The sequence below is a fragment of the Rhineura floridana genome, chromosome 9 (assembly GCF_030035675.1).
Source record: "Rhineura floridana isolate rRhiFlo1 chromosome 9, rRhiFlo1.hap2, whole genome shotgun sequence".
Classification (NCBI taxonomy): Eukaryota; Metazoa; Chordata; class Lepidosauria; order Squamata; family Rhineuridae; genus Rhineura; species Rhineura floridana.
This window is the reverse complement of record NC_084488.1, coordinates 83,577,434-83,601,032: the sequence shown is the minus strand read 5'-3', so window position 1 is coordinate 83,601,032 and position 23,599 is coordinate 83,577,434. Positions and strand designations below refer to the sequence as shown.

At 39.7% G+C, this 23,599-nt stretch overlaps 1 protein-coding gene across 3 annotated transcripts in view; it reads right to left on the bottom strand.

The window, feature by feature from the left end:
- Positions 1 to 479: 479 nt before the first annotated feature.
- Positions 480 to 23,599, bottom strand: part of PRDM5 (PR/SET domain 5) — a 186,725-nt gene continuing 163,605 nt past the window's right edge. For 2 of the 3 annotated variants that reach the window (XM_061585206.1, XM_061585207.1), the window contains exons 15-16: positions 13,929 to 14,033; positions 480 to 2,059 (exon numbers count right to left, since the gene is read on the bottom strand). In XM_061585206.1, the coding sequence (XP_061441190.1) occupies positions 1,895 to 2,059; positions 13,929 to 14,033 (270 nt within the window). In that variant the 3' untranslated portion in view covers positions 480 to 1,894. Of the gene's footprint in view, positions 2,060 to 13,928; positions 14,034 to 23,599 lie in introns of those variants that run through there. The other variant, XM_061585208.1, reaches the window with a different exon arrangement.

Sequence of the window (23,599 nt, the reverse complement as noted above, 5' to 3'; positions counted from 1 at the left end):
CATGTTGCTGCTGATTACTGAGAGGGAAGGCAGTGGGGAGCATGCTGTGGTGCGGGTGCAGCTCCATCACTGTGCCTGCACTACACCAAGTTTCTCTGCTGCCTTGCCCCTCTCTTTCTTGGTAATCAGCAGTGATGCGCAACATTGGGAATCTAGCTCAGCAACACAGCCTCACTCGTGCCAGCCACTACTGACTTTCATACGTACATCCCTATAAAATTTAAAAAACACAAGCCTTTTTTTAAAAGAAAAAAACACAGGGATCTGTAGTGTCCATTGTAGTCCCAGGTCACTGCTGTTGTATCCTGGCTAAGAAGCAGAGAGATATGCCCTCACTGGCTGCCATAATCAATTGGTGTTATCTAATGATGCAGCTTAAAACTCTTTTGTAGCCTGTGAAGGCAGCTAAACTTAGTTTGTCAGTGCACAAGCAGCTAACCCCGAAGAGGATGCTGTGGAAAAGATGGGCTAAAAAAGTATCAACATGGAACCAAATTTATTAAAACAGTTTTGTATCCCACAAATATGAAGCCCTGGAACGTTGTTTGCTATCTTTCAGGCATTAACTGACTTACTGTTATCCAAGCATGAGAATTTAGAGACTTTCCACTAATAATTAAGAGAAACTACTTGTTGAAATAGTCATGAAGGTAACAAATTATTCTTGACACAGTCTTGGTCTTTATAATAATAAAAAAATGAATATGAATGACAGATTCATTGCATAAGCCTCGTTCTAAACTGTGCAGAATTCCATGAGGTAAAAATTCTTCGTAGCAATTTCATTACATGTTCCTTGCCTTAATCGGATGTTGGACACCATTCTGAGATTTTGTTTCCTCTGGCCTTGGCATTTATAAATATTGCATTAGTGCTAACATAGCATTTCAACAACAACAATGAAAATACTCACAGTGCTTGCTTTTGGTTTGTCTTCCACAATGACAACCCAAAGTAAAATGCTGAAGCAGTTAAGACAGCATGTCCCCCTAAGTCTCTATAGCAGACAGGTGCTTGAAAAATATTCTAGTATTTCAATATAAATTCTGAATTTAATCAACATGTTCATAAGCCAGAATAAAGGATGCTTGCAATAAAATAACCATGCTGGTTAACAGAATGGAAGTCAGTTCAAAAGGTTAATAAAAATCTAGCCATTATTATAATCTTAGTAAAGCATAAGTGCTGCACAGACTTACCAATCTATCAAATGCAAATATAGGTTACAGAATAGTGACTATACTATAGTTACATGTACTGAGGTCCCACTGATTTATAAGGGTCTTAAGCATTTGCAATTATGAGGTGGATTAAAGTCATTCAAAAGCCCACACATTATCCTCAATAGGCAAGATTGAAAACGAATGTGAGAATTGGACACAGTAAGTTTATACAATTATTTCATAAGATGGTATGTCACATGCTAACCCTCTGTGAAAATTATTTTTCCACATCCTGGCAACAAAACTGTTACATCCAGTGCAGTGCAATGCTAAGCATTACTACTCAGAAGTAAATCCCACTGGACTCAGTTTACATTTCAGTAAATGTAGTTTGGATTGCAGTTTTAGTTAACTATCCATTTCACCACATGGGGGCACATTCAGAAAAAAAACTTACCTATAAAAGGATGATGATGGATTTTTATGACAATTTGCCCTTCTAAAATGATTCTGTAAATCCACCCCCAGTACATTAAATTATTTTGATTCTAGCCTCATTTAACTTGGGAGACTTTTTAGCCTGAATATAAATATAAGACACTGTGAAAAAAGTGATTTATGTGAGCACATCAGAGTTGTTTTTTGTGTCTCATGTTCACTAATCAGGTGAGAAGTCTGGAGTTTATACCCCTACAAAGGGAACACTAGACACTCTTTTGTGCAAGCCAAAATTAGCTGTCAGTTTCTCCATGGACATTTTCCATGTGCACTTTGAGGTAGTCGTTTCTTGTAAACTTTTTGTGGCAAAGCTGGCATTCAGCCATGGGTCGATTGGGATTGTGAGTCAGCTTGTGCCGGATCAGCATTTTCTTCAGGCTGAATGACAAGTCACAAACCTAAAGCATAAATAAAAAGACAAAATCAGTGAATTGCTGAAGATACAAAAAAAAATACGTCATAAGTAGTTATTTGAGAACCCAACATTAAGCATAACAGATAAGCTATAACGTAACCTTCCTCAGCGTTTTTGAAACTGGGAAATGTTGGTAGCTTACCTAATCTTTTATCTAACAGTGTAAGAAGGCTTTAGCTAAAAACTCTGCAAATGGTGGCTTGCACAACTGTAGGTAAAGCAGGTTCCTCCTTTCTCAGGAGAAAATAGCAGAGCTGTGCAGCTTTAGAAGATCACTCTGTTTGGCTACAAAGGAGGTAACCATCACTTCACTATTTTGCTGCTCTTCCTTTCTAATGTCAAGCAAGTCACTATCTCCCATCCTCAGTTGGAAAGGTCTTGGTATTAGCTAGCCTCTGTTACCTTATTTGCTATGCCACCAGCACTTAGGTCCCTCAGTAAACCAGCCTAACTAAGCTCTGGGGGTCAACGGTGCCCACTAAGCTGAAGTACTGTCAACTGACTTCATAAGACAATGGAGACATATGAAATCTTTCCATCCCTACCTATTCCTTACTCAGAGAAACCTGTTATACAAAGTAGCAACACAGATTCTCTCGCTTGCCTGATTTGTTAGTTGATTCTAAGCCTGTTTATGGCTATGGCTCTTGCCTCTGGCCATTGTATCCCTGATCTGGTGCTGACTTCTAGCTCATCTGTGATCATTCCTCCTGCCCCTGGCCCATTTAATCTTCTCCTACCTGTATCTGATTTGGACCCCCCCCCAGCTGTAGCTTGCCATAAAGCTGGGCTTTAGCTGTTTCAGTAACCAAGCATATCCAACCAATGAGGCCTGTTTATAAAAGAAACATTTGCCTCTCAAGTCCTAGTGAATGCTCAGTTAATTGTATTATTATTATTATTATTATTATTATTTATTAAATTTATATACCGCCCAACTAGCAATAGCTCTCTGGGCGGTGAACATGGCAATACAATAACATAAGAAATACAATAAATGACACAATACAGTACAAAAATAATGCAATCTGAAATCAATACAATAACATTTTTTAAAATTAAATCAATTTAAATTAAAATGCTTCAGAGAATAAGGTTTTAACCTGGCGCCGAAAAGAAAGCAGAGTCGGCGCCAGGCGCACTTCCTCGGGGAGACTATTCCATAGTTTGGGGGTCACCACTGAGAAGGCCCTAGATCTTGTCACCACCCTCCGGGCCTCCCTATGAGTTGGAACCCGGAGGAGGGCCTTTGTAGTAGAACGTAGTGTGCAGGCCGGTTCATATCGGAAGAGGCGTTCCGCAAGGTAACGAGGTCCCGCACCGTATAAGGCTTTATAGGTTAATACCAACACTTTGAATCTGGCCCGGAAATGTATTGGCAGCCAGTGCAAGCGGGCCAGAACAGGCGTTATATGCTCGGACCGCTTGGTCTTTGTTAGCAGTCTGGCTGCCGCGTTTTGCACTAGCTGTAGCTTCCGAACTGTCTTCAGAGGTAGCCCTACGTAGAGCGCATTGCAGTAATCCAAACGCGAGGTTACCAGAGCATGTTCCACTGATGTAAGGTCCTCTTTACTCAAATAGGGACGTAGCTGGGCTACCAACCAAAGTTGGTAAAACTCATTCCTTGCCACCGAGGCTACTTGAGCCTCAAGTGAGAGGGAAGAGTCTAAGTCAGGGTTGGAGCCTTAACAGGTATTCACTAATAAGCAAAAAAAACCCTCGCGGTTTAAGAACATACCCATAGCCAACAGCTGTATCTGTTCTAAAGTTCTATCAAATTTTAGAAAGCAGGGAAATTGGGCAGCTATAGTGAATGCACCAGGGGAGCAGGAGACCTGACCTCCTTTCTGAGATATTGTACTGCCCTACAAATTTGTCAACATACAACACAATTTGAGTTGGTCTTTCACAGTCCAATCCACTCCCCCTGTAGCTTGGAAGAATTAGGTAACATCTGTCTCTGAACATCTCAAAGAGATGGAGGATCCAGTGCTATGTGAATCTTCTTTATGGAAGGATGGCGATTAAGCATCCATTTGTAGTAGGAGTCGGGAACCTGTGGCCCTTCAGATGTTGCTGGACTACAATTCCCATCATCTGTGATCACTGGCCATACTGTCTAACAGGAATTAAGATTCCAACAACATGTGGAGGTCCAGAGGTTCCTCACCGCAGTTTATAGCATGCAGAAAATTTTACAGTCTTCTTTACCAAAACCAGTTCCAATTTTATTTATTTATTATTTATTTATTGCATTTGTATACCGCCCCATGGCCGAAGCTCTCTTGGCGGTTTACAACAATTAAAAACGTTAAAAACAAATATATAAATTTAAAAACACATTTTTAAAAAGCAATTTAAAAACACATGCTAAAATGCCTGGGAGAAGAGGAAAGTCTTGATCTGGCGCCGAAAAGATGACAGTGTTGGCGCCAGGCGCACCTCATCACAAAGGTTTAATATGTTTTATATGTTTTTTAATAATGTTTTTAATCCTTTTTTAAAGTTGTTTTTTTAAAAAAAATGTTTTTAATGCTGTTTTGTTTTAACAACAACTATAATACTAATAATAATAATAATAACCACCGCCATGCAGTCCCTCCCACTCCCAACTCAGCCAGTCTTCCCAGAAGGATACCATGGTCGATGTTATCGAAAGCTGCTGAGAGATCAAGGAGAATCAACAGAGTCACACTCCCCCTGTCTCTCTCCCGACAGATGTCATCATACAGGACGACCAAGGCTGTTTCCATGCCAAAACCAGGCCTGAAACCTGACTGAAATGGACCCAGATAATAATTTTCTGATAATTGGACCCTATTTTTGCCCTTTGGGGGCATCTTTTATAAATGTTGGTAGTGCAAGATACTATAGTTGTCATTGTCAGAGTTCATCTCCTTCCCAGGGTCTTTACAACATAAGTCTCTAACTGCAGGGGATGGAGAGATGCAGCTTGTCACTAATGTACATGCATATCAATACACCTGCATGAACACTAAGGCACCATGCAGCGTGCAGCCTTTTTACAGATTGCAGCCGCTGAAGTATATTTTGAACTGTTGATTTTTTTTTTTTTTAAAGAACAAATGCCATCCTGGCTTCTAAATCAGTGAAGGGCAGGCGATTTCAGGGCAAAAAAATACAGCTGGATGAGTACAGCCTTTAGCAATGTGTAATAATGGGCTCAGGAAGTGAAGCTTACTATGAAATATAAGGAAAATAACATGTCCCCATTTTCATCTGTGAAACATTTGAGGGCATGCAGTCTCTGCCTTGACTGTGTTCTTAACATGGTCAAATGGAATCATATGGACCACTGGACCATGCTGATTAAATAGTTGATCTGACTGTCACTCTTGCATACTTAAATGGCAAATATAAAATGTCTCTTTTACCAAAATCATGAAACCTGTAACTTTAACAGATGTAGATCCTGCAAATGAACACATTTAACCAAGTAAGGACTACAGATGACCATATTTCCATTAACATCTATGTTCATGCAACATCATAGACACATCGTTTATTTTACTGGAAATAAATTGTAAGAATATTATCCTCTGCAGATGTGCTATGTCAAATTCTGCTACCAGTAAGTAGTTCTTAATGAGTCTCAATCATACAGTGATGACAGTTTAACAATGGCACATTATAAACTGCTTACAGATGCACACTTAATACCTATCCCTCACTGAGCAGTAAATTCCTCTTGATATGCTATAACTGTAACATTTCAAAAGCCTGCAAATAAAGAAGTGTGCACTGCCAAGGGTAAAACAAAATAAAGAAGCAGTACAAAGAGTTTGCAAAGTGGTAGTTGAATGCATGAAGAAAATTATTAAGATGGTTTGCCTCAAGTAGGAAAGGTGAGTCATGCAAAATACAACTTTTCTGTGACATTCTGAAAAACTGAAGTTTGATTTTTTAAAAATTTGCTGAGATGTCTAGAATCTAACTTCAAAAGCTAAGGGAAAAACATGCTGAAAAAGAATATAGTTAAATTTAATTATGTTTAAATGTCTAGTGTAAGAATGGGCAGTTTACTGAATATGCTACAGAATAAGGAAGGATCCCAATATGTGAAATGTACACTAAGAATTGAATTTCATATTCAGACATAACACAGGGTCTGTACAGTCCTTCCTTGGACTGAACAAGTTCAGACTGTAGGCTGAGGATCACATTTTGAATGATCCTCTTCCCAATGGAAAGCTGATATGTTAAGGAAAAGTGTTGTAGACTTCTTCCAGGTGCTGTAGCTTTCCACAGTTTCCAAATACGTGATCTTTGGGGTGGAGCTGCTATACTAGCTTCCTGGCAGGGGGGCTGCTGTTACCTATTGAGAGGGGCAAGGTGGCAGAGAGGTCAGCGCAGTGCAAATGCACCAGCAGTCAATCTGACACTCTTACCAGTGCATTTGTACCATATGGACCTCCCTGATGCCTTGCCCCTCCTGGTAATCAACTCCCCTGAAGCTGGCAGAGTGGCTGTGGCCTACTATGTGAGATGCTTGTGGTAATCCTTTATCCTGAAGTTTGAAGTGTTACAGTCCATGGAGAGATGTTTATCACATAATAAGATTGTAAGTTTACTAAGAATTAAGCTACACATTCAGAAGAAAGGTAGAAGGATGATGGAAGAAAGCAGGTCAGGATAAGAGGTCAGGAAGTATTAAAAAGCTGCCCTATGGAGTCTCAGAAAGAGACCACATTCACACCATACATTTATTCCACTATTATTCCACTATAAATACTCATGGCTTCCCCAAAAAAATCCTGGAAGTGTAGTTTGTAAAGGGTGCTGAGACTTGTTAGAAGACTCCCTATTCCTCTCATGGAGTTACAGTTCCCAGAGCTCCATGGGAAGAGGGACTGTCTGTTAAGCCACTAGGGGACCTGTAACTCTGTGAAGACAATAGGAGTCTCCTAACAACTCTCAGCATCCTTCACACACAGGATTCTTTGGGAGAAGCCATGACTGTTTAAAGTGGAATAGTGGGGTGAATGTGGCCAGAATCTGCACAAGAAGCAGGTTTAAAAAGGTGATTGAAGGACAACACTGAAGTGCCTTGACTGAGAGCCAGAGTACACATGCTCACATTGGTGATGTCACTGAAAACAGCACTGCTGGGTGAGTTCTACTGAAACACATACACAGAGTAGTCTCTAGAATAGCTTACCTCATGGACAGCATACATGTTTCCCAGGACATTCTTGGCAGCTACTGCTGAGATGTGGAAATGCTTCATGTGTGACAGTAATATATTATATTGATTCTAAGACATTTTATATTTTACAACAGCTGATAAAAGTAGAAAACTCATCATGGGAATGCCTTTTTCAGTGGCATACCTATGGGCAGTGTAATACCTGCTATAGCTGCAGTAGGCCTGGGGCACATATTGATTCTTAAAGCATTCTAAACGCAACCTATGCAAGATGAGTCCTTAAAGAATCAAATCCTTCATTTCCAGCACAGAAAAACCTTTGCCTTACACCAACACAACCTAACAATATATTTTTTTAAACAAACCTAAAATGTTTGTACCAGTGCTAAAGAAATTAAGTCTACAGTAGGGCCCCGCTTTTCAGCAGCCTGCTTTTCAGTGTTCCACTAATACGGCGGCTTTCAATTAGAGTAAGGCCCCACTCATACGGTGCTTGTTCTGCTTTTACTGTGTTTTTCAGGGTTGGGCGCCATTTTATTGACAGAGTTCCACTTTTCGGCTGGTTTCACTTTTCGGCGGGGGTCTGGAACGTAACCCGCCATATGAGTGGGGCCCTACTGTAAATTGTTAAATACGTCAGTATAAATTGTTAAATACAATATTCAGGGTTTTGAAAACTTCTTGCTAAAAGCAAAATATGGCACAGCAATTGACACTTCGATATGATCAGAGCATATCACCGGTTAGGCACACAATATTTTGAATTAACTTTCAGATTTTTTAAACATTAATTTTTAAAGTTAGGATTTCCCCAAATCCTTGGCATGATACCATTATTTTTCTTTATCAGGGACTCAAATGAGGTAACTTTTGGATAATAGGAAAGTATTTTATTTATTATTTGGATTTCTAATCTTTAACCCCAAGATCCCAGAGGCAAAGGCATGATTGCTAGATACCATTCGGGACAAGCCACTTAAAAAATAATAATTATACATTGCCTTTCCACTAGCGGACTCAAGGCACTTGAGTCTTTAATAATTATACAGAAAGGAGAATTTTGGCAAGTGCTGCTTTTCTTGTCACTGCTGCACTGACAATGCAATATTATACATGCTTATTGTTAAATAAATGTATAGAAGATAATAAAGCTACAATGGCTCAATTCAGACATTGTGTCAAACCATGCTTTTGCCAAACCATAGTCAAGAACCCACACTGTGGTCTGAGCTTCCAGACAGGGTTGCATACAACTTTAGTCATACTCAGAGTAACCCACTGAAATTAATAAACATGACTAACTTAGGTCCACTAATTTTAATGAGTCTACTCCAAGTAAAACTTTTGGATACAATAAATTCAACTGATAAACTATAGTCTAGAGCTCCTTGTCTGTTTAATTTTTAATCTGTTCAGCTATCAGCTTCATAATTTACTCCCATCTCCATGGTGCGACAGCCTTTTGTGGCAGAAAAATGGCCCTAACAGTGGCTTGTCAATGGTGAATTCAGGGGTAACAGCAAAGCACAGATACACTGGTTTGATACCCCTCAGCAAACAACAGATAACCTGGTTTGATACCCACAGATACCCCTCCCAAACCATGGTTTGTAAAGTAGCATCGGTTCAAACATAATGCCAAGTATGGTTTGGCTTGCAAACTATTTGCATTATTCATTATTCTTAATGCAACCAATATTTTAATCTGGATAGACAATACATAAATAAATATAAAAAGAAAAAGTACACATACCCTGCGCATACTACATTTGGATGACAATGGTAAAGGCAGAGTGGCAAAGAATTGCTCCTACTTTTAATTCTGGTTATAGGAGGAAAGGAATATTTACACTTCAAAAGGATATTTTTTCTTAATGGGCAGGAGTCTCAGTGCTTTCTGTAAGTGCAGAATTCTCCAGAGGCACATACAAGTATTTTACAGCAGTACGGGAAACCTGATCTCATTTAAATCTTCGTCACTTAAGGCATTTCTCAATGCTAATTGCTGAATTAAAATTAACAATAGAAAAGCCTGACACCTAGAGAAAAAAAAAGGGGGTCTCATGTTACCCATGGTGTCTGTTTTTCATAGAATTATGCTGGTTGCTAGAGTTCAGTGAACCTTTTATCTTCTCTTAAAGTCAGTGGAAATGGGGGGGGGAGTTAATAATTTACTTTTCCGTAGATCTGAGCATTAGACCAGCCTGGTGTTTGAATACTGTGTAGGGAACTTTTGATATGCAACGGTTTGGAAATGTTTTAAATAAATAAATAAAACATGACAATATTTGATCACCTGCAGTGATTTTTTTAGGACTAAGCCTCAGCCATAGGCAAAAACTGCTGCAAAGCTTGGGACCTGCCTATCTCAAACTCTCCATCTGTCCTTATTTGCCAGGGACATTCCAAGGTTTGTTGTCTGGGTAGCTGCCCCTGGTAAATCCCTATCCCTGGTTTGCCTTTTTGAAAGTATGCTTTTTGCTAGAGATGTGATTCTTCAGGTTTCTGTCATCTCATTGGGTTTCTAAAAGTTCAACCTCTGAATGTGGGGCTAGGACGTATCCAGAGGATGTCAACAAAGATGGCTAGTGACCTGCAGACCACGTCTTATGAGGAAAAAGCTGAAGGAGGGGGGTATGTTTAGTATGGGGAAGAGATAATAAAGAGGTTACAAGACAGCCATCTTCAAATATCCGAATATTTAGTTGATGGAGCAGATTTCTTTGCTCTGCAGGTTAGGATCCATACTAATGGGTTCAAAAGACAAGAAAGAGGATTTCAACTAGAATTTAGGAAGCACTTGATGTTACAAGCTGTTTGATGGTATAAGTGGATCAGACGGCCTTGAAAGATGGGGGACTCTCTTTCATTGGCAGAGGCTGATGGCCACCTATCAGGGATGCATCAGCAAAAGGTTGGACCTTTGTGGTCTTTTCCAGCTCTGTAATTCTGTGGGATGAGCAGATGTATCCTCTCTCTGGTGAACATGCAGGGACACGAGGACCATTTTGAACAACTGGTTTATTTTTATTTCACAAAATTTGTATACCACTTGACTGTAATAAAGCCTTAAAAGAATTTACCAAAAAAACTCACCTCACATTAAAATGACCAATAAAAGACAGTTAAAATCAGCTATTTAAAAAATTCAAAAGCTAATTAAAATCAATAATAAGCTAAAAACAGATTAAAACACATATAACCTTACATGTCTGGATAGGCTTGCCTAAACAAAAATGTTTTAAGCAGGTGCCAAAAGAGTACAATGAAGGCATCTGCCTGGTGCCAATAAACAATCTGTTCCAAAGTGTAGGTGCTACAACACTAAAAGACTGATTTCTTACAACTGCAGAACAAGTATTATGTGGCACTTATAACAGTGCCATTGATGACATGGTATGTTTTGCCTAGTTTGGGGTATGTTTAGTGAGGGTTTCTCTGAATGGGACTAGCTAGCAATCTGCCACTCCTACAAACAGGTTGAAACCTAAAGAACCATCTTTCTCTTAGCTTCTAAATCTATGGGTAGCAAGCTGTTGAAAGATATATGATTACAATATACAAGAGACTTAGAGAAGAGACTTCAGCAGTATTGTATAATAGTGGGTATATAAATAGTGCACTGGCAATAATTTTTATTTATTTATTTATTATTAGATTTATATCCCGCCCTTCCTCCCAGCAGGAGCCCAGGATGGCAATGATCCTTACAGTGCAATCCTATGCATGTTTACACAGAAGTAATCCCCACTTTGTTCAATGAGGCTTACTCCCAGACAGTTGTGCATAGTATTGTCACCATGTAAGAACAGGGGTATCACAACTACACACAAATGTTAAATTTATGAAATATCTGAGAGTATGCAGTCTGCCCCAACATGGTTCTAAGTTCTCCTTGCTAATCTGAGCATGAAATGTTTGACGAAAGTATGTAATCAAATGGTCTAGGCAGGATAGTTCATAAAAAATATTTTATTTATTATCATTATTTTTACCCCCCACCCTTTTTCCAAAACTGGAACTCACAGCGGCTTGTATTAAGACAAAAGAATTAATTATGGAGAAGTGCATTCAAATAACAAAATACACAATTATTTAGGGGTAGGTCTCCTTCATAGACAGGGGTACAGATACTTCCTACATCTTTTAAAAGTAGCACACAAGTCTTTAGCACACAAGTGACTATAGATCATCAACAAATTTAAGAACCTACTAGAATTTAACTCCAGAGAACGATTCCTTAACAATTACTTGTACCCTTCAATTACTCAAAAGAACGAAAGGAACCACCAAAAAAGTAAAACCAGTATCTTAATTTTTTAATGCCAATTTTCTAATTAAAGTGAGCATTTTTACTAGGTATTTTCAAAGACATAAACCTGGCAGTAATTTTCTTTAACTGACATCACTTCCCTAACCAGAAGGAAATAGGATCAAACAAAAAAAGATGTGGTCTCAAAAATGTTTCCCGAAAAAGACATTCTTGATATGTGCATGGAGTCTACGTATGTAATTATGGACACTAACATTAGGAAAAATTGCTATGGGAGAAATGACACAGACCCTGTACATAGTTGGAAACTAAAGGTTGTAATCCTACGTGCTTAAAGGGCCAAACTGGATGATATGAGAAATGAATGAATGCATTTCACATTGTGTTTTTAAAAATTTAATTAAAGAGCAGTGTAGAGGAGGAGGTGATTAGACATCAATGGCAACTTCCCTCCCAATGGTAAAGCCTGTCCTGGCCAACTCTGTTGGATTCAGACTCGGACTCACTGGTGTGCTTTCTCCTTTCTCCTTAATGTGAAATCTCAGCTTAGAGTGTTTCATAGATCAGTTTACAGATTACAGAGAACACAGCATAACTAGGCATGACTACTCAAGCTAAGACATTGTCGCAGCAATTAGGCACGCTCCTTGAAATCCTAAAGGGCCATAGGTTCCCCATTCCTGATGAAAAGATAAAGATTTACAAAGCAATCTTAACCTTGGAGAGACAGCAACAGGGTAAGGTGGAGTGGTGATCAGGCACCATATCTCAGGCCCTGCCATGCACACCAGCCGGGGTGGAAGGTAGTGGCAGTTTTTATAATTTCCCCCCCACATTAGCTCTAGGTTGCTGCAGGAACCCGAGCACTGGGAATCTGTGGATCAAAGCTACTACCATTCTGTCCCCAACACCCTGTTTTCGGGCCTTTCTGCAGACTACTGCCAATGAAAGAACCACCAGCAGGAGCTTCCCACCCAGCTGTGTACAGTGGGGAAACAGTGGCAAAGCCTTGGCAGAGGACAGTGGAGCCTGGCAGAGTCATCAGACAACCTCCTCAGTGGTATTTTTACCCCTCCACCAGCACCAGGTATCAAGACGTTTCCTCATAATATTATCTTCAAATAGTCATTCAATAAGGGTGCAATCCAACTTGTATTTAAGCCGGGCTGAGGGGAGTTGGATGTGGTGGGCCCCTGCCTGAGCTGGCAGGATTCTGGTTCTGCCAGGCTCTGCCAGCAGAAGCCCCTCGCCCTGACTCAGCCACGGCAGAGCCGAGACCCTGCAAGCTCAGCCAGGGGTCCACTGGGAAAGCCCAGTCCAGTGGAAGGGGTGTTGGCAGAAGCTGGCATAAGGCCCAAAAAAGGGACATTCCAGAGGCATGTTGGAGGAGGGGCCAAGAGGAAGAACTTATGCTACATCCAACTCCTGTTTCGAGTGTTCTTGCGGGTCCCAATATGGGCCAAAGTTATGCCAAGAAAAAGGTTGGTCTAAGAAATAATTATAAAGGAAATCAATAAGGAGTGCCGGTAGGGGTATTCGTGACAGGCAATTTTTTCTTTTCCGGTCATGTACACAGGTCCTGGCCGAACCAATGTTCTGCTGGCCCGGCGGCTCCTGAATGGCAAATGGATGCCATGGAGCTCCCTGCCAGCTCCTCCTCTGCCAGCACCCCTTCTGCCAGCTTCCCCTGAGTTGGATTGCTCTGTAAGTCATTCGTTTTAATTAAGGTTTCATAACAGACAACAAACACATCCACTTCTTTTTTGCGTATGTATATATACTCATTTTTATTTTTTTAAAAAATAGACTGTAGTCATAGGGTTGATTGAATAAATATTTACCTGAGAGTAAGTCCCACAGAATTCAGTAGAGCTTACCTCTTAGTGAATAAGCATAGAATTGTGCTGTTAATGTATGTTGCACAGATCCTAATCTGACTGCAAAAAAATAAATTATAATTCTGTCCTGGTTAACCACCAACTTTTAAACTGTCAGAAAACAGACAAAACAAAACAAACAAAACAGAAGTCTGCTTCAATCAGCCTCAAACTATAAACTATAATTACTATGGTGCAAACAATTCTTAAAGAATGTTCACCATCAATATCAATACATGTACAGGGATGTCCTTAGCAAAAACAAAACAAAACAAGGCTAATAAAGCCAAACAAAGTTTCATTAGTTAACCAATAATTAGTTAATTACTCAATGATTTTGAGGAAGACTGCAAATATAGTACATTTATGCAAATGTTCGTTGAAAATATATTTACAGGGCAATCTTAAGCATGTCTGCTCAGAAGCAAGTTCCATTCAATTGAACTTACTCAGGTGAGTGTGGTGTGTATTTGATTGCAGCCTCAGATTAAAAAAACCAGTCTTTGGATTAAAAGCAAAAGGAAACCCAACTCACATCACACTGGAAGGGCTTCTCCCCTGTGTGGGTTCTCATGTGCTCATCGAGGCCACGTTTCTGACTGAAGGCTTTATTGCACTCAGAACACTGGTACGGCTTTTCCTGTAATACAGTTAACAAGAGAGGGAATTAAAATGACTCAGTGTAGAGCACAGGACAGTATTACCGACTGGATGCTGCAGGCTTTATTAGCTCTTTGAGATAGGGTTCAGTGCAGATAGCAGCAATACATTGAAAGCACATTTAACATACACTGAAAGCACATGGCTTCTCCAAAAGCATCATGGGAAATGTAGTTTAAGGGTGCTGGGAATTGTATCTCTGTAAGGGGAAAACTACAGTTCTCAGGATTCTTTGGGGAAAGCCAGGTACTTTAAATGTGTGCTTTAAATGTATGGTGTGGATGTGACCTGGTACAAAACCTCTGGACTGCCACCCTACACTCCCCACCCCCAACCTGGTCATGTACTCTTTATTTTACTTCTTTATCAAACTATACAAGTTATACAATCTTATTATAACAATGTAAATATTCCTTCTACAATTATCCTTCACCATTATGATCAAGACAAATTACAAATACAAAATCATTTGTATCTTAAAAACAACTCCATCCAATTATTTACCAGGAGCTGCTCTATTGTACCAATAGTGAAGAAGCTTGTAAATTAAATTCCAAGTCACAGTCCTCTACTTTCCTCCTTGCCTAAAACTTAAATATGTCAACTTTACACTTTTCAATAAACTCAACATTTACAGCACAATCCTACATCAACTTAAAGTAATTTAAGACTGTTTTTAATAATGTATTTTATATTGTTGTGACCCACCCCAGGACCAACTGGTGAAGCGTGGGTAATAGTAGTAATCATCATCATCATTGAATTCAATGGGGCTTACTCCCAAGTAAGTAGGTATAGGATTGCCGCCCTCATCTCCCACTCCACTGTAATGGGGGCTATGACTCCGATTTTTAACCTGTCAATATTTTTGCACCTGAAATGAATGGAAAATTACATCTGCAGCTCAGTTACTGAATACTCCCTTAAAATAATTTAGCATTAATATGAGCCATCTTCCACTTTAACATTTAGGAATTAATTATCTTTCTCTGTCTTTTACAACCAGTGCTTTGTGGGGAAATGAGTGTGCCCGTTTTTCATTACTCCTAATATGAACAATGAAAGAACATGATGTCTCAAAAACCTTGATTTACAAACCTTTTTTAAAAGAAACATTTTGATTGAAGCCGTTTTTAATTCTGTTAGCCATAATACCAAAGACCACAAGCGCAAGTGTTTCCTAGAATCACACAACAAGGGAACTATCTGGATATGCACTATGGAAGCCAGTTGTGGGAAATCTATGCACTGACAATGATTGTGGGCATGTTCTTCAGTTTAACCGACTGAAGATTGATGGAGATTCCTTGCAAAAACACCATCTACATAAATAATATTACTATTTTTCCAATAGTTCAGTATAAGTTTTAAATTCAGTAAACGCATGATAAAACTACCACCAATGCATTGTGCATAAGAACTTCACTATGTAGTCTTAACATAGCCCTGATGATGGAGCTCTTTTGTTTAATTTTTTCATTTCAGAGAAATGTTTATCCACTTTCATGGCTTCTTAATATTTATTTTACTTTGGGTAACCAGCATTTTTAAAAATACAACAGAACAGGTCTATTTCCTAGCAAACAAGATATTTTAAAAATAATCTTGCAGGTCTTCTCTTCAGGCCTTTGCATCAATAAGATTTCCCCCCCTGACTATAGATTGAGTAAATACTCCACGAACAGGCCCCTGTAGTTTTTACAGAAGTATACGTCTCAGGCATATGAAAAACAGGTGTCACCAACATACCCTTAATTTATTTTGTATTGCAGTTAATGCAAGCCACATTTTGTGTAAGCCCTCTGAAAATGCATTTTATGATCTGCATGTGATGTTTTGTAAAAGCTCAAAATAAAGTGCAGTAAGCATTTCCATATCCGAGATGCAAATAAATAGATACTATCGCACAGAACAATCACAGCTATGGGATTACTGATCATTCCTCACAACTGTTTCATTTATAGTTTGCCTGTGCTATCATTTGAAGATCCAGTCTTGTCTGCTGTTGAATGATTGGCTCACTCCAGCTCTGCACTGAAATTGACTCATAAAAAGAGGCCATTTGAAGGAGGATATCCTTGAGAAAAATGAAATTACTCCACTCCAAGGAAACATTTACCTGGGCTGAGGCCATTAGGAGCAAGCATTTTCATTGTGTTGTATTCTGTGTGTAATGTACTTAAGCCTATTTCTGTCACAGATGCTGGCTCTACAGATGCAATAACCAGTAACCTCACTGTTAGTGGGGCATACATGGAGGGGGGACTTATCAGAGTGTAGTAAGATTTTTTCAAGGGTCATTTGACTCACCAGGCAAGCCAAATGATCCAAAATCCACCTGGCTTTTCACCTGATATCTTACTAACATTACCTCAACCCTATTCGGCTGTAATTTATTTATTTATGGCATTATTTTGCCAACTAGTAACAAGGCTTTCCTTTTTACTAATAGCAAAGTGCACCTGGATCCTAAGCGTAAAATAAGCGGGACAGGAATGAAATGGGCTGCCTGGCTGGAAGTTGCTTGTGAAGAGAAGGGTATGGCAACTGGATTACAACAGACCTGCAGTGTTGTCTAAAGATATTAGACCCATATTTCTGGTTGGGCTGAATCTGAGAAAGTAACTTTCAACAACCTGGCAATGGTAGCCATTGTTTTGGCTTCTATATTGTAGGCTGGCCTATGTCATAATAAATGTGTGTGTGTTTAAAGTACTACAAGACTCTTTGTTCTTTTTCCTGCCAGGTAGTTCTCTATTTTACCCCTACTGCACGTTCGGGGGCTGTGCTGAGAGAGAATACCTTACAGCAGCCCTATAATGTAGTCCACAGTTTTATTGCAGGTCAGAGGAAGAACTGAGGCTTGCTGGATTTCCAGTAAAAACAACCACACCACAATACCTCTCAAATTGCAGCAAAGATCAATCTTCCTAGAATTGCCCCCTTGGGACCTTTAGCTGGCCAAATCCAGATCTTAACTGTATGCAGAACAGCATGCTCTTTATGGTAGCTTGCTTTCACCAACGTGGTGCCCTCCTGATGTTGTGGACTATTCCAGCTTGTAAGTGCCAGGTTGGTGAAGGCTGCTCTATGGACTAGCATTCAGACTTGGTACACTTACTCAAAAAGAAAGAACTAAAAATAAATTTTGCTCACGAACTAGAACCAAAGTTAGATAAGGAATTCCTGTTTTTGGTGCTGACTTTTGTTTTTTTCCAGTCCCCATCAACCACTCAGGCTCAGGTAACAGAGTCATGGCCAAGAACTACTGAAACATTTTGTTGCCGACCTCATTTTTTTTATATACTAGTCACTTGTTCTGACATGTAAATGTGCAGCTGATGAACAGCATGGAGTCATTTATGATGTATGCTAGCATAAAATAAGGCTGTCCTCTAAGCCTCCCAAAGTTAGTCTAAAATAAGACTGTCATTTATTTACTCTTTTCAACACAGGGCTGGTGCACACATGTATGCTCATCTCTAACTGAATGTGGCATTAAGTGGTCAGACAAGGATGGAACATGATGAAAGGAGGAAAGAAAAGTTGTGGTAAGAGAATGTTTGCAGCATAAAGTTCTAATATACGGCCAAGAGATGTGTTTCCAATGTATTGGTTCCCATAAAAGAGGAAGGTTCTAGAGTTTCCTTTATTATAGATGTTTTGTTTTACGATTGGCATTTTTAAATATTTTTAAATATTTATTAAGCTACTTAGTGACAGGGACAACTATCCATACCAGCAACCCATTTTTATGTTCTTGTAATCAAAAAATGCAAAGACATGTCATCCTTTTACTTTGGTGAATGGGTAGAAGCTCTTGCTTCTATAATCTGATAGATGCTCCATAAACAGTTGGAATTTACAATCTTAGCAGCCGTTCAGCCTGTGAAATCAGTTTTTTATTATCTTCCAGAGGACCTTCTGTTTGCTGATAGTTAAGCCACCTCCTTTCTTTTTCTATGCTTTTAAATCTTTTCATCTTTCTTTTAATGTCTTCAGTGCCCCCACTGTCCTCCTAATGGCCTTAATTTGCTTCCCAAATTGTTGCTATAGCTTTTATCTTTATGTTTTGTATAGATTTACTAGTGTGGAGAACATGCCAGGCAATATCTTCTTCCATACTGTGAATGTTCTCTCTCTGCCTAAGGTATCCATATAGGCATGCAGTACCATCCTCTCAAGAAATAAAACGACTTCAGAATGCGTAGGCTTAATTTATTTATTTATTTATTTTATTTCATTTTTAAACCGCCCATAGCGAATAGCTCTCTGGGCAGTGTACAAAAGATTAAAAGTACAGAAATACAAAATATCACAATAAATAAACTGAAACAAAGAGATTTAAAATTGTAACATTAAACGCTTTAAAATGCCTGGGAGCATAGCCAGGTCTTAACCTGGCGCCGAAAAGATAGAAGCATCAGCGCCAGGCGTATTTCTTCGGGGAGGCTATTCCACAATTCGGGGGCCACTACAGAAAAGGCCCTAGATCGAGTAACTGTCCTCCGGGCTTCCCGATGGGTTGGTACCCGGAGGAGGGCCTTAGAGGCTGAGCGAAGTGACCGGGTCGGTTCATAGCGGGAGAGGCGTTCCACAAGATACTGCGGTCCCACGCCGTGTAAGGCTTTATAGGTCAAAACCAGCACCTTGAATCTGGCTCGGAAGCAAATAGGTAGCCAGTGCAAACAGGCCAGAACAGGTGTTATATGCGCTGACCGGCTGGTCCTCATCAGCAGTCTGGCTGCTGCGTTTTGCACTAGCTGAAGCTTCCGAACTGTCTTCAAGGGCAGCCCTACGTAGAGCGCATTACAGTAATCCAACCTAGGAGTTACCAGAGCATGAACAACTAAGTATTCTAAGTATTCCCACTTCAAAATCTTCCTGCATGTGGAAAACTAAGGCCACGATTTCACAAACTGCAGATGAGGTGGTAACCTCTGTCTGGATTGTACACAGGGCTTTTTTTCTAACAGTACTCACCGATACAGAGTACTGGCACCTCTCTTTTTACTGCCAGTGCCAACCATTTTGTGCTGGCACTAGGGATGGGTGAGAAATTAAATCCAATTCACATTTGAAGCAGAATCTATCAAATTTGCACTTTCCGAAACAATAAGAGAACCAAAACATAGCCATCCTTTGAAATTCACACTTATTTGAATTTTGCGATACAGTTTTACAAAAATGCATATGTTAGGGGAAAGTATGCAAAAAATACAATATGAGTGAAAATAACATAGAAAAATGCATTATATGGTGAGAAATTGCTTGCAAAAATGTGTACATTAGTCACACATTTTTTAGGGTCACCATAAGTCATAGTCAACTTGAAGGCACATAACAACAACAAAGGAGAAATTCACACTAAAATGCTGGACGATTTTCATGAGAATTTTTTTTTTAATCACTTTTAAAAAAAAATCACAAATGCAGAAATGTGGGGAAGTGTATGTAAGATTGGAAAAATAAGAAACTGAGAGATCCAAAACTGACAGAACATTCCATTCCTAGCTGGCACTCATGGTACTTTTATCAAGACATGAGTTTTTTAACCAAAAAAGCACTGGCTACAGTTCAAACTGCAGATTGCATATGACTTCTCATGACTAAATGCTTTCCCATATAATATGTGGTAGATTTCCATCCAGCATCTCCTAACTATCACCGAGCAATCAGGGAGAGCTACCCATTGCTGGCAAACTCTGAACACCTTGCTAGAGCCATCAGCAGGCCTCCTGTTGTAGCATTTTGCCAGCCTCCTAATTTGTGCAGACTGTTGGTGAGAGCTGTGCTTAAGCCACCTATCACCAATCCTGTGTCTCATCCTTGTCACTCCAAACGCTGTATCACCTGTGTGTACCTCAGGGAGACAGCTACTTTTACAAGCACTAGGACAGGCAGGACCTATTACAGCAAACAGAACATCACCTGCAGGTCCTGCAATATAATTTATGTCATCGAATGCAAAAGACCAGGATGTCATATCCAATACATAGGAGAAACCACAACTGACCTACGAACATGCTTCAGAAACCACAAATCGGCAATCTTAACAAAAAAGGTGTAGCAACCAGTTGCAAAACATTTCAACACTGAGGGTCACAGCTTGTTGTAGTTTTCTATAACAGCTATAGTGATGCCAATAGATCCAGCAGCATTGACTAAAAGGAAGAACTTTTGGATATACTTTCTGGACACATTGGCGCCACATGGCCTGAACCTGGAGGACAGTACCACCACTACTTAGCTTCTGCAAATGAAGCCCCTCTGAGCATTCCATCCTCAAAGCTCTATAACTGCCACCTTGGTAACAGCATTTGTATGTTGGCAGCTGATGAAGGTGGAAGCTGAAATGTTTTGGTATTACAATAAAAACCTCTATTTTGTTAATCACAATTACGTGCATATATTTTTAGGTGATTAACGGAATTCTTAGAGGGATCCAGAGCAAGCTTTGCTGACGTTCTATTTGTTGCTTTCAAAACTGTCTGTCTGTCTGTCTATCTATCTATCTATCTATCTATCTATCCCTCAAAATAAAAAATAGATGCCACGCAAAAGTGTCTAGCATATCCTTCTTTGTTGAGGGAGAATTCAGTCACATAAGCCCTCAATTGCAGTGTGCTTTGGCCCTGTCCAGACACAGGTTTACATCCTCATCTAGGCCTCAACGTCTGGAGAAAATATACAAATACTTTGACACAGGGCTGCTAACAAGGTCTTTAAAGGGAGTTAGATAAATTCACGCCCCTGTAGGCAGCAGGAGATGGGGCTGTGCAGACCCCCACACACACATATTCTGAACTCACTGCATAAATGGGTGGAGTTTTTCTCCAAGCATATTAATTTAATACACTGGATCAGCAATGTCTGAAAACATCACACCTGTAATAGCATGTCTATCCACAGTTGTATCACATGCAGTCTCTAGGAATAAGCCTAGACTTTAGGCTGTGCATAGTAGGGTCACAGTCTCACATATAACCTGAGCTTTGTCACCCTCTTCCCAATCCTCTCTAACCTCATGCTATAAAGTATAAAGCAACCTACAACATACAGATTCAAGTCACCTCCATGCTAGAAAGGTAATGCCTTCTCTTTGGCCCTGCCAAGAACTTGCAGGAACTAAAGTTCTGGCTAGTGATGCCAGGGGCACTATACAAATGTCTGCTCTTATAACCCCTTGAGGGCAAGAACCTGGAGAAATAGGAAATTTGGTGTATGGGTCAATTAGCCCAAGAAGTGTTTATCCATTTTTTTTTATGAATGCCATAGATAGGTTGGTTAGAAATTCAGAAAAGGCCTCTACAAAATTCAGTTATGGCATTTTGGGGGAAACCAGTTGTTTCCAAATTTAAAAAGTTCACTGAACTTGAACATGTAGAATGCCAGCCCCACAGTTTGATTATTTTCTAGAAAATATAATGAAAAGTGATACAGGTATGGGAGGTTAAAAACTATAAGACCTTGTCCATTGTTTAAAAGCAATGGCTCCTAGAATTTTTTAATCCAGGGTACTTGATTGTTTATTTCTTAAATTTATATCCCGCCCTTCCTCCGAAAGAAAGCAGAGGATGCCACTTGAACTCAGCCAAAAGGTCACATATTGTTCCATTAAGAAACATCTGGTTGCCCCTAATTCTTCACCCTCCTCAATACCATCATTTTCCACAATAGTTTTGGAAAAACAGCAGTCTTTTTCCAATAAGGAAGCCAACTCTGGAGTATAAAATTTTCACAACCTAAATGTTCAAATTCAGCACTTCTTTTTCAATGAGAAAACACCTGGTTTCCACTTATTCCCCCCCATGCCTTCATATTTTACATTTTCCAGAAATCTGACTAGTCTAATAATGTGTCTTCAAGGTGCTTAAGTAGCTTTCATGATAGGAGAAGGAACACATATACATATGCTCAACAGTGACAAATCCCAAATAAAACTTAGGAATCATGCTAATACTTTCTTTTAAAAGAAAGGTTAAAGACCAGGTTCTTTCCCCACTGAGTTTCTTGTAAATAGTCACTGCCTTTTGCTTATAATTATTTTTGGGGGGGACTCCCTTTGTTGCCAATGTATACAGTACAGCAATCATGTCGGCATTTAAACATTATATGGGTGATTTACCCACAACAGCACACTTAACAGCAAGCTACCACAGAGTTAGGAATGCTACCAATGAAAAAGAAATGAGCCCACAAAATTCCTACAAACATCTCTCTTTGGTCTGGAAACCCCTTGCAAACTTTATCAGACGAGGCAGAATGGGCAAGTTCCTTACTTTTTGATTACATTTTAAAGAAATCCCTTGTTTGTGTAACAGCTGTGGCAACAGACAACTGTTCCAAAGTCACTATATAGCTTTTTTTTTAACTGAAGAAAAATGTGAATTATTTTATTCCTATTAAGGTAATGATGAAAATCCTGATCCAAAAGCCACTTAGCCTGTTAGAAATTCTGGTGATGTCAAAGACAGATGCAAGGACCTTGAGGACTGCTACCCAGGGATTGTTATTAGTTTTAAATCAGGACTGGTATTTATAAAGAGCAGAAAAGCTGGGAGATAATTGTTTCAAGAGAGATTCCTTATTAGCCAATGTTTAAATCGTTGCTTTTAAATCTTAAAGAAGATATATGCATATAAAGACATCATAAGTTGTTTAAAATAATAGATGAAATCTAGACACACACCCAACCCTTGGTCCTTTATTATCACAGCTTGTTTTCCTCTAGGGTAGTGCTGAAAATTTGGGCAGAGCAATCCAACCCAGGGGAAGCCTGGCAAGAGAAGCCAGTGTAAAGTTCTGCCGCATCCATTTGCCATTCAGGGACCTCTGGTTGGCTGAATGCCAGCTCAGCTACGTGCAGGGACCAGAAAGTAAAAGCCTGCTGTCCCAAATGCTCCTACCAGGGACGAAGCTCTCTCCACTGACTTTTGTATTTATTTTCTTGGACCAACTTTCCCCCCGGCATAACTTTTGCCTGAATTGGGACCTGCAGGAGTGCTCCAAACATGAGCTGGATGTGACCTAAGTCTCCTTACCTAAGCTTCTTCCATGACATGCTCCCAGAACAACCCTTTTGAGGACTTATGCTGGCTTCACTTACTCTGGTCTCAGCTGAGCCAGGCTGACAGATTTATGCTGGCTGAGTCTGGGTGAGCTGGGACTCAGCCAGCTCAGCTGCAGGTCCACCACATCCAACTCTCCTCAGCCCAGTGTAAATGCAAGTTGGATTGCACCCTTAGAAAAGAATTCAACATTTGTTGTTTTTTAAAAAATATTTTTTTCAAGCTCTGCGTCAACATTTGGAGATTCTAGCCCTCCCCTGGGCAATATTCAGAGAAATGGCCCTTACATTTTGCCATCCATGGATTCAGGGAGCAACTACGGAATCTTTTTCTTATTATTATTAAGTTGGTTACTTTTCTCACCAGGTGACCCAAAAAAAGACTTGCAGAACCACAACCATAGGAATTGCAGTATTCCAATTTTTAAACAATGCATTGTTGCAGAAAGCAATGGGCTTAGCCACCTTACTCCTTC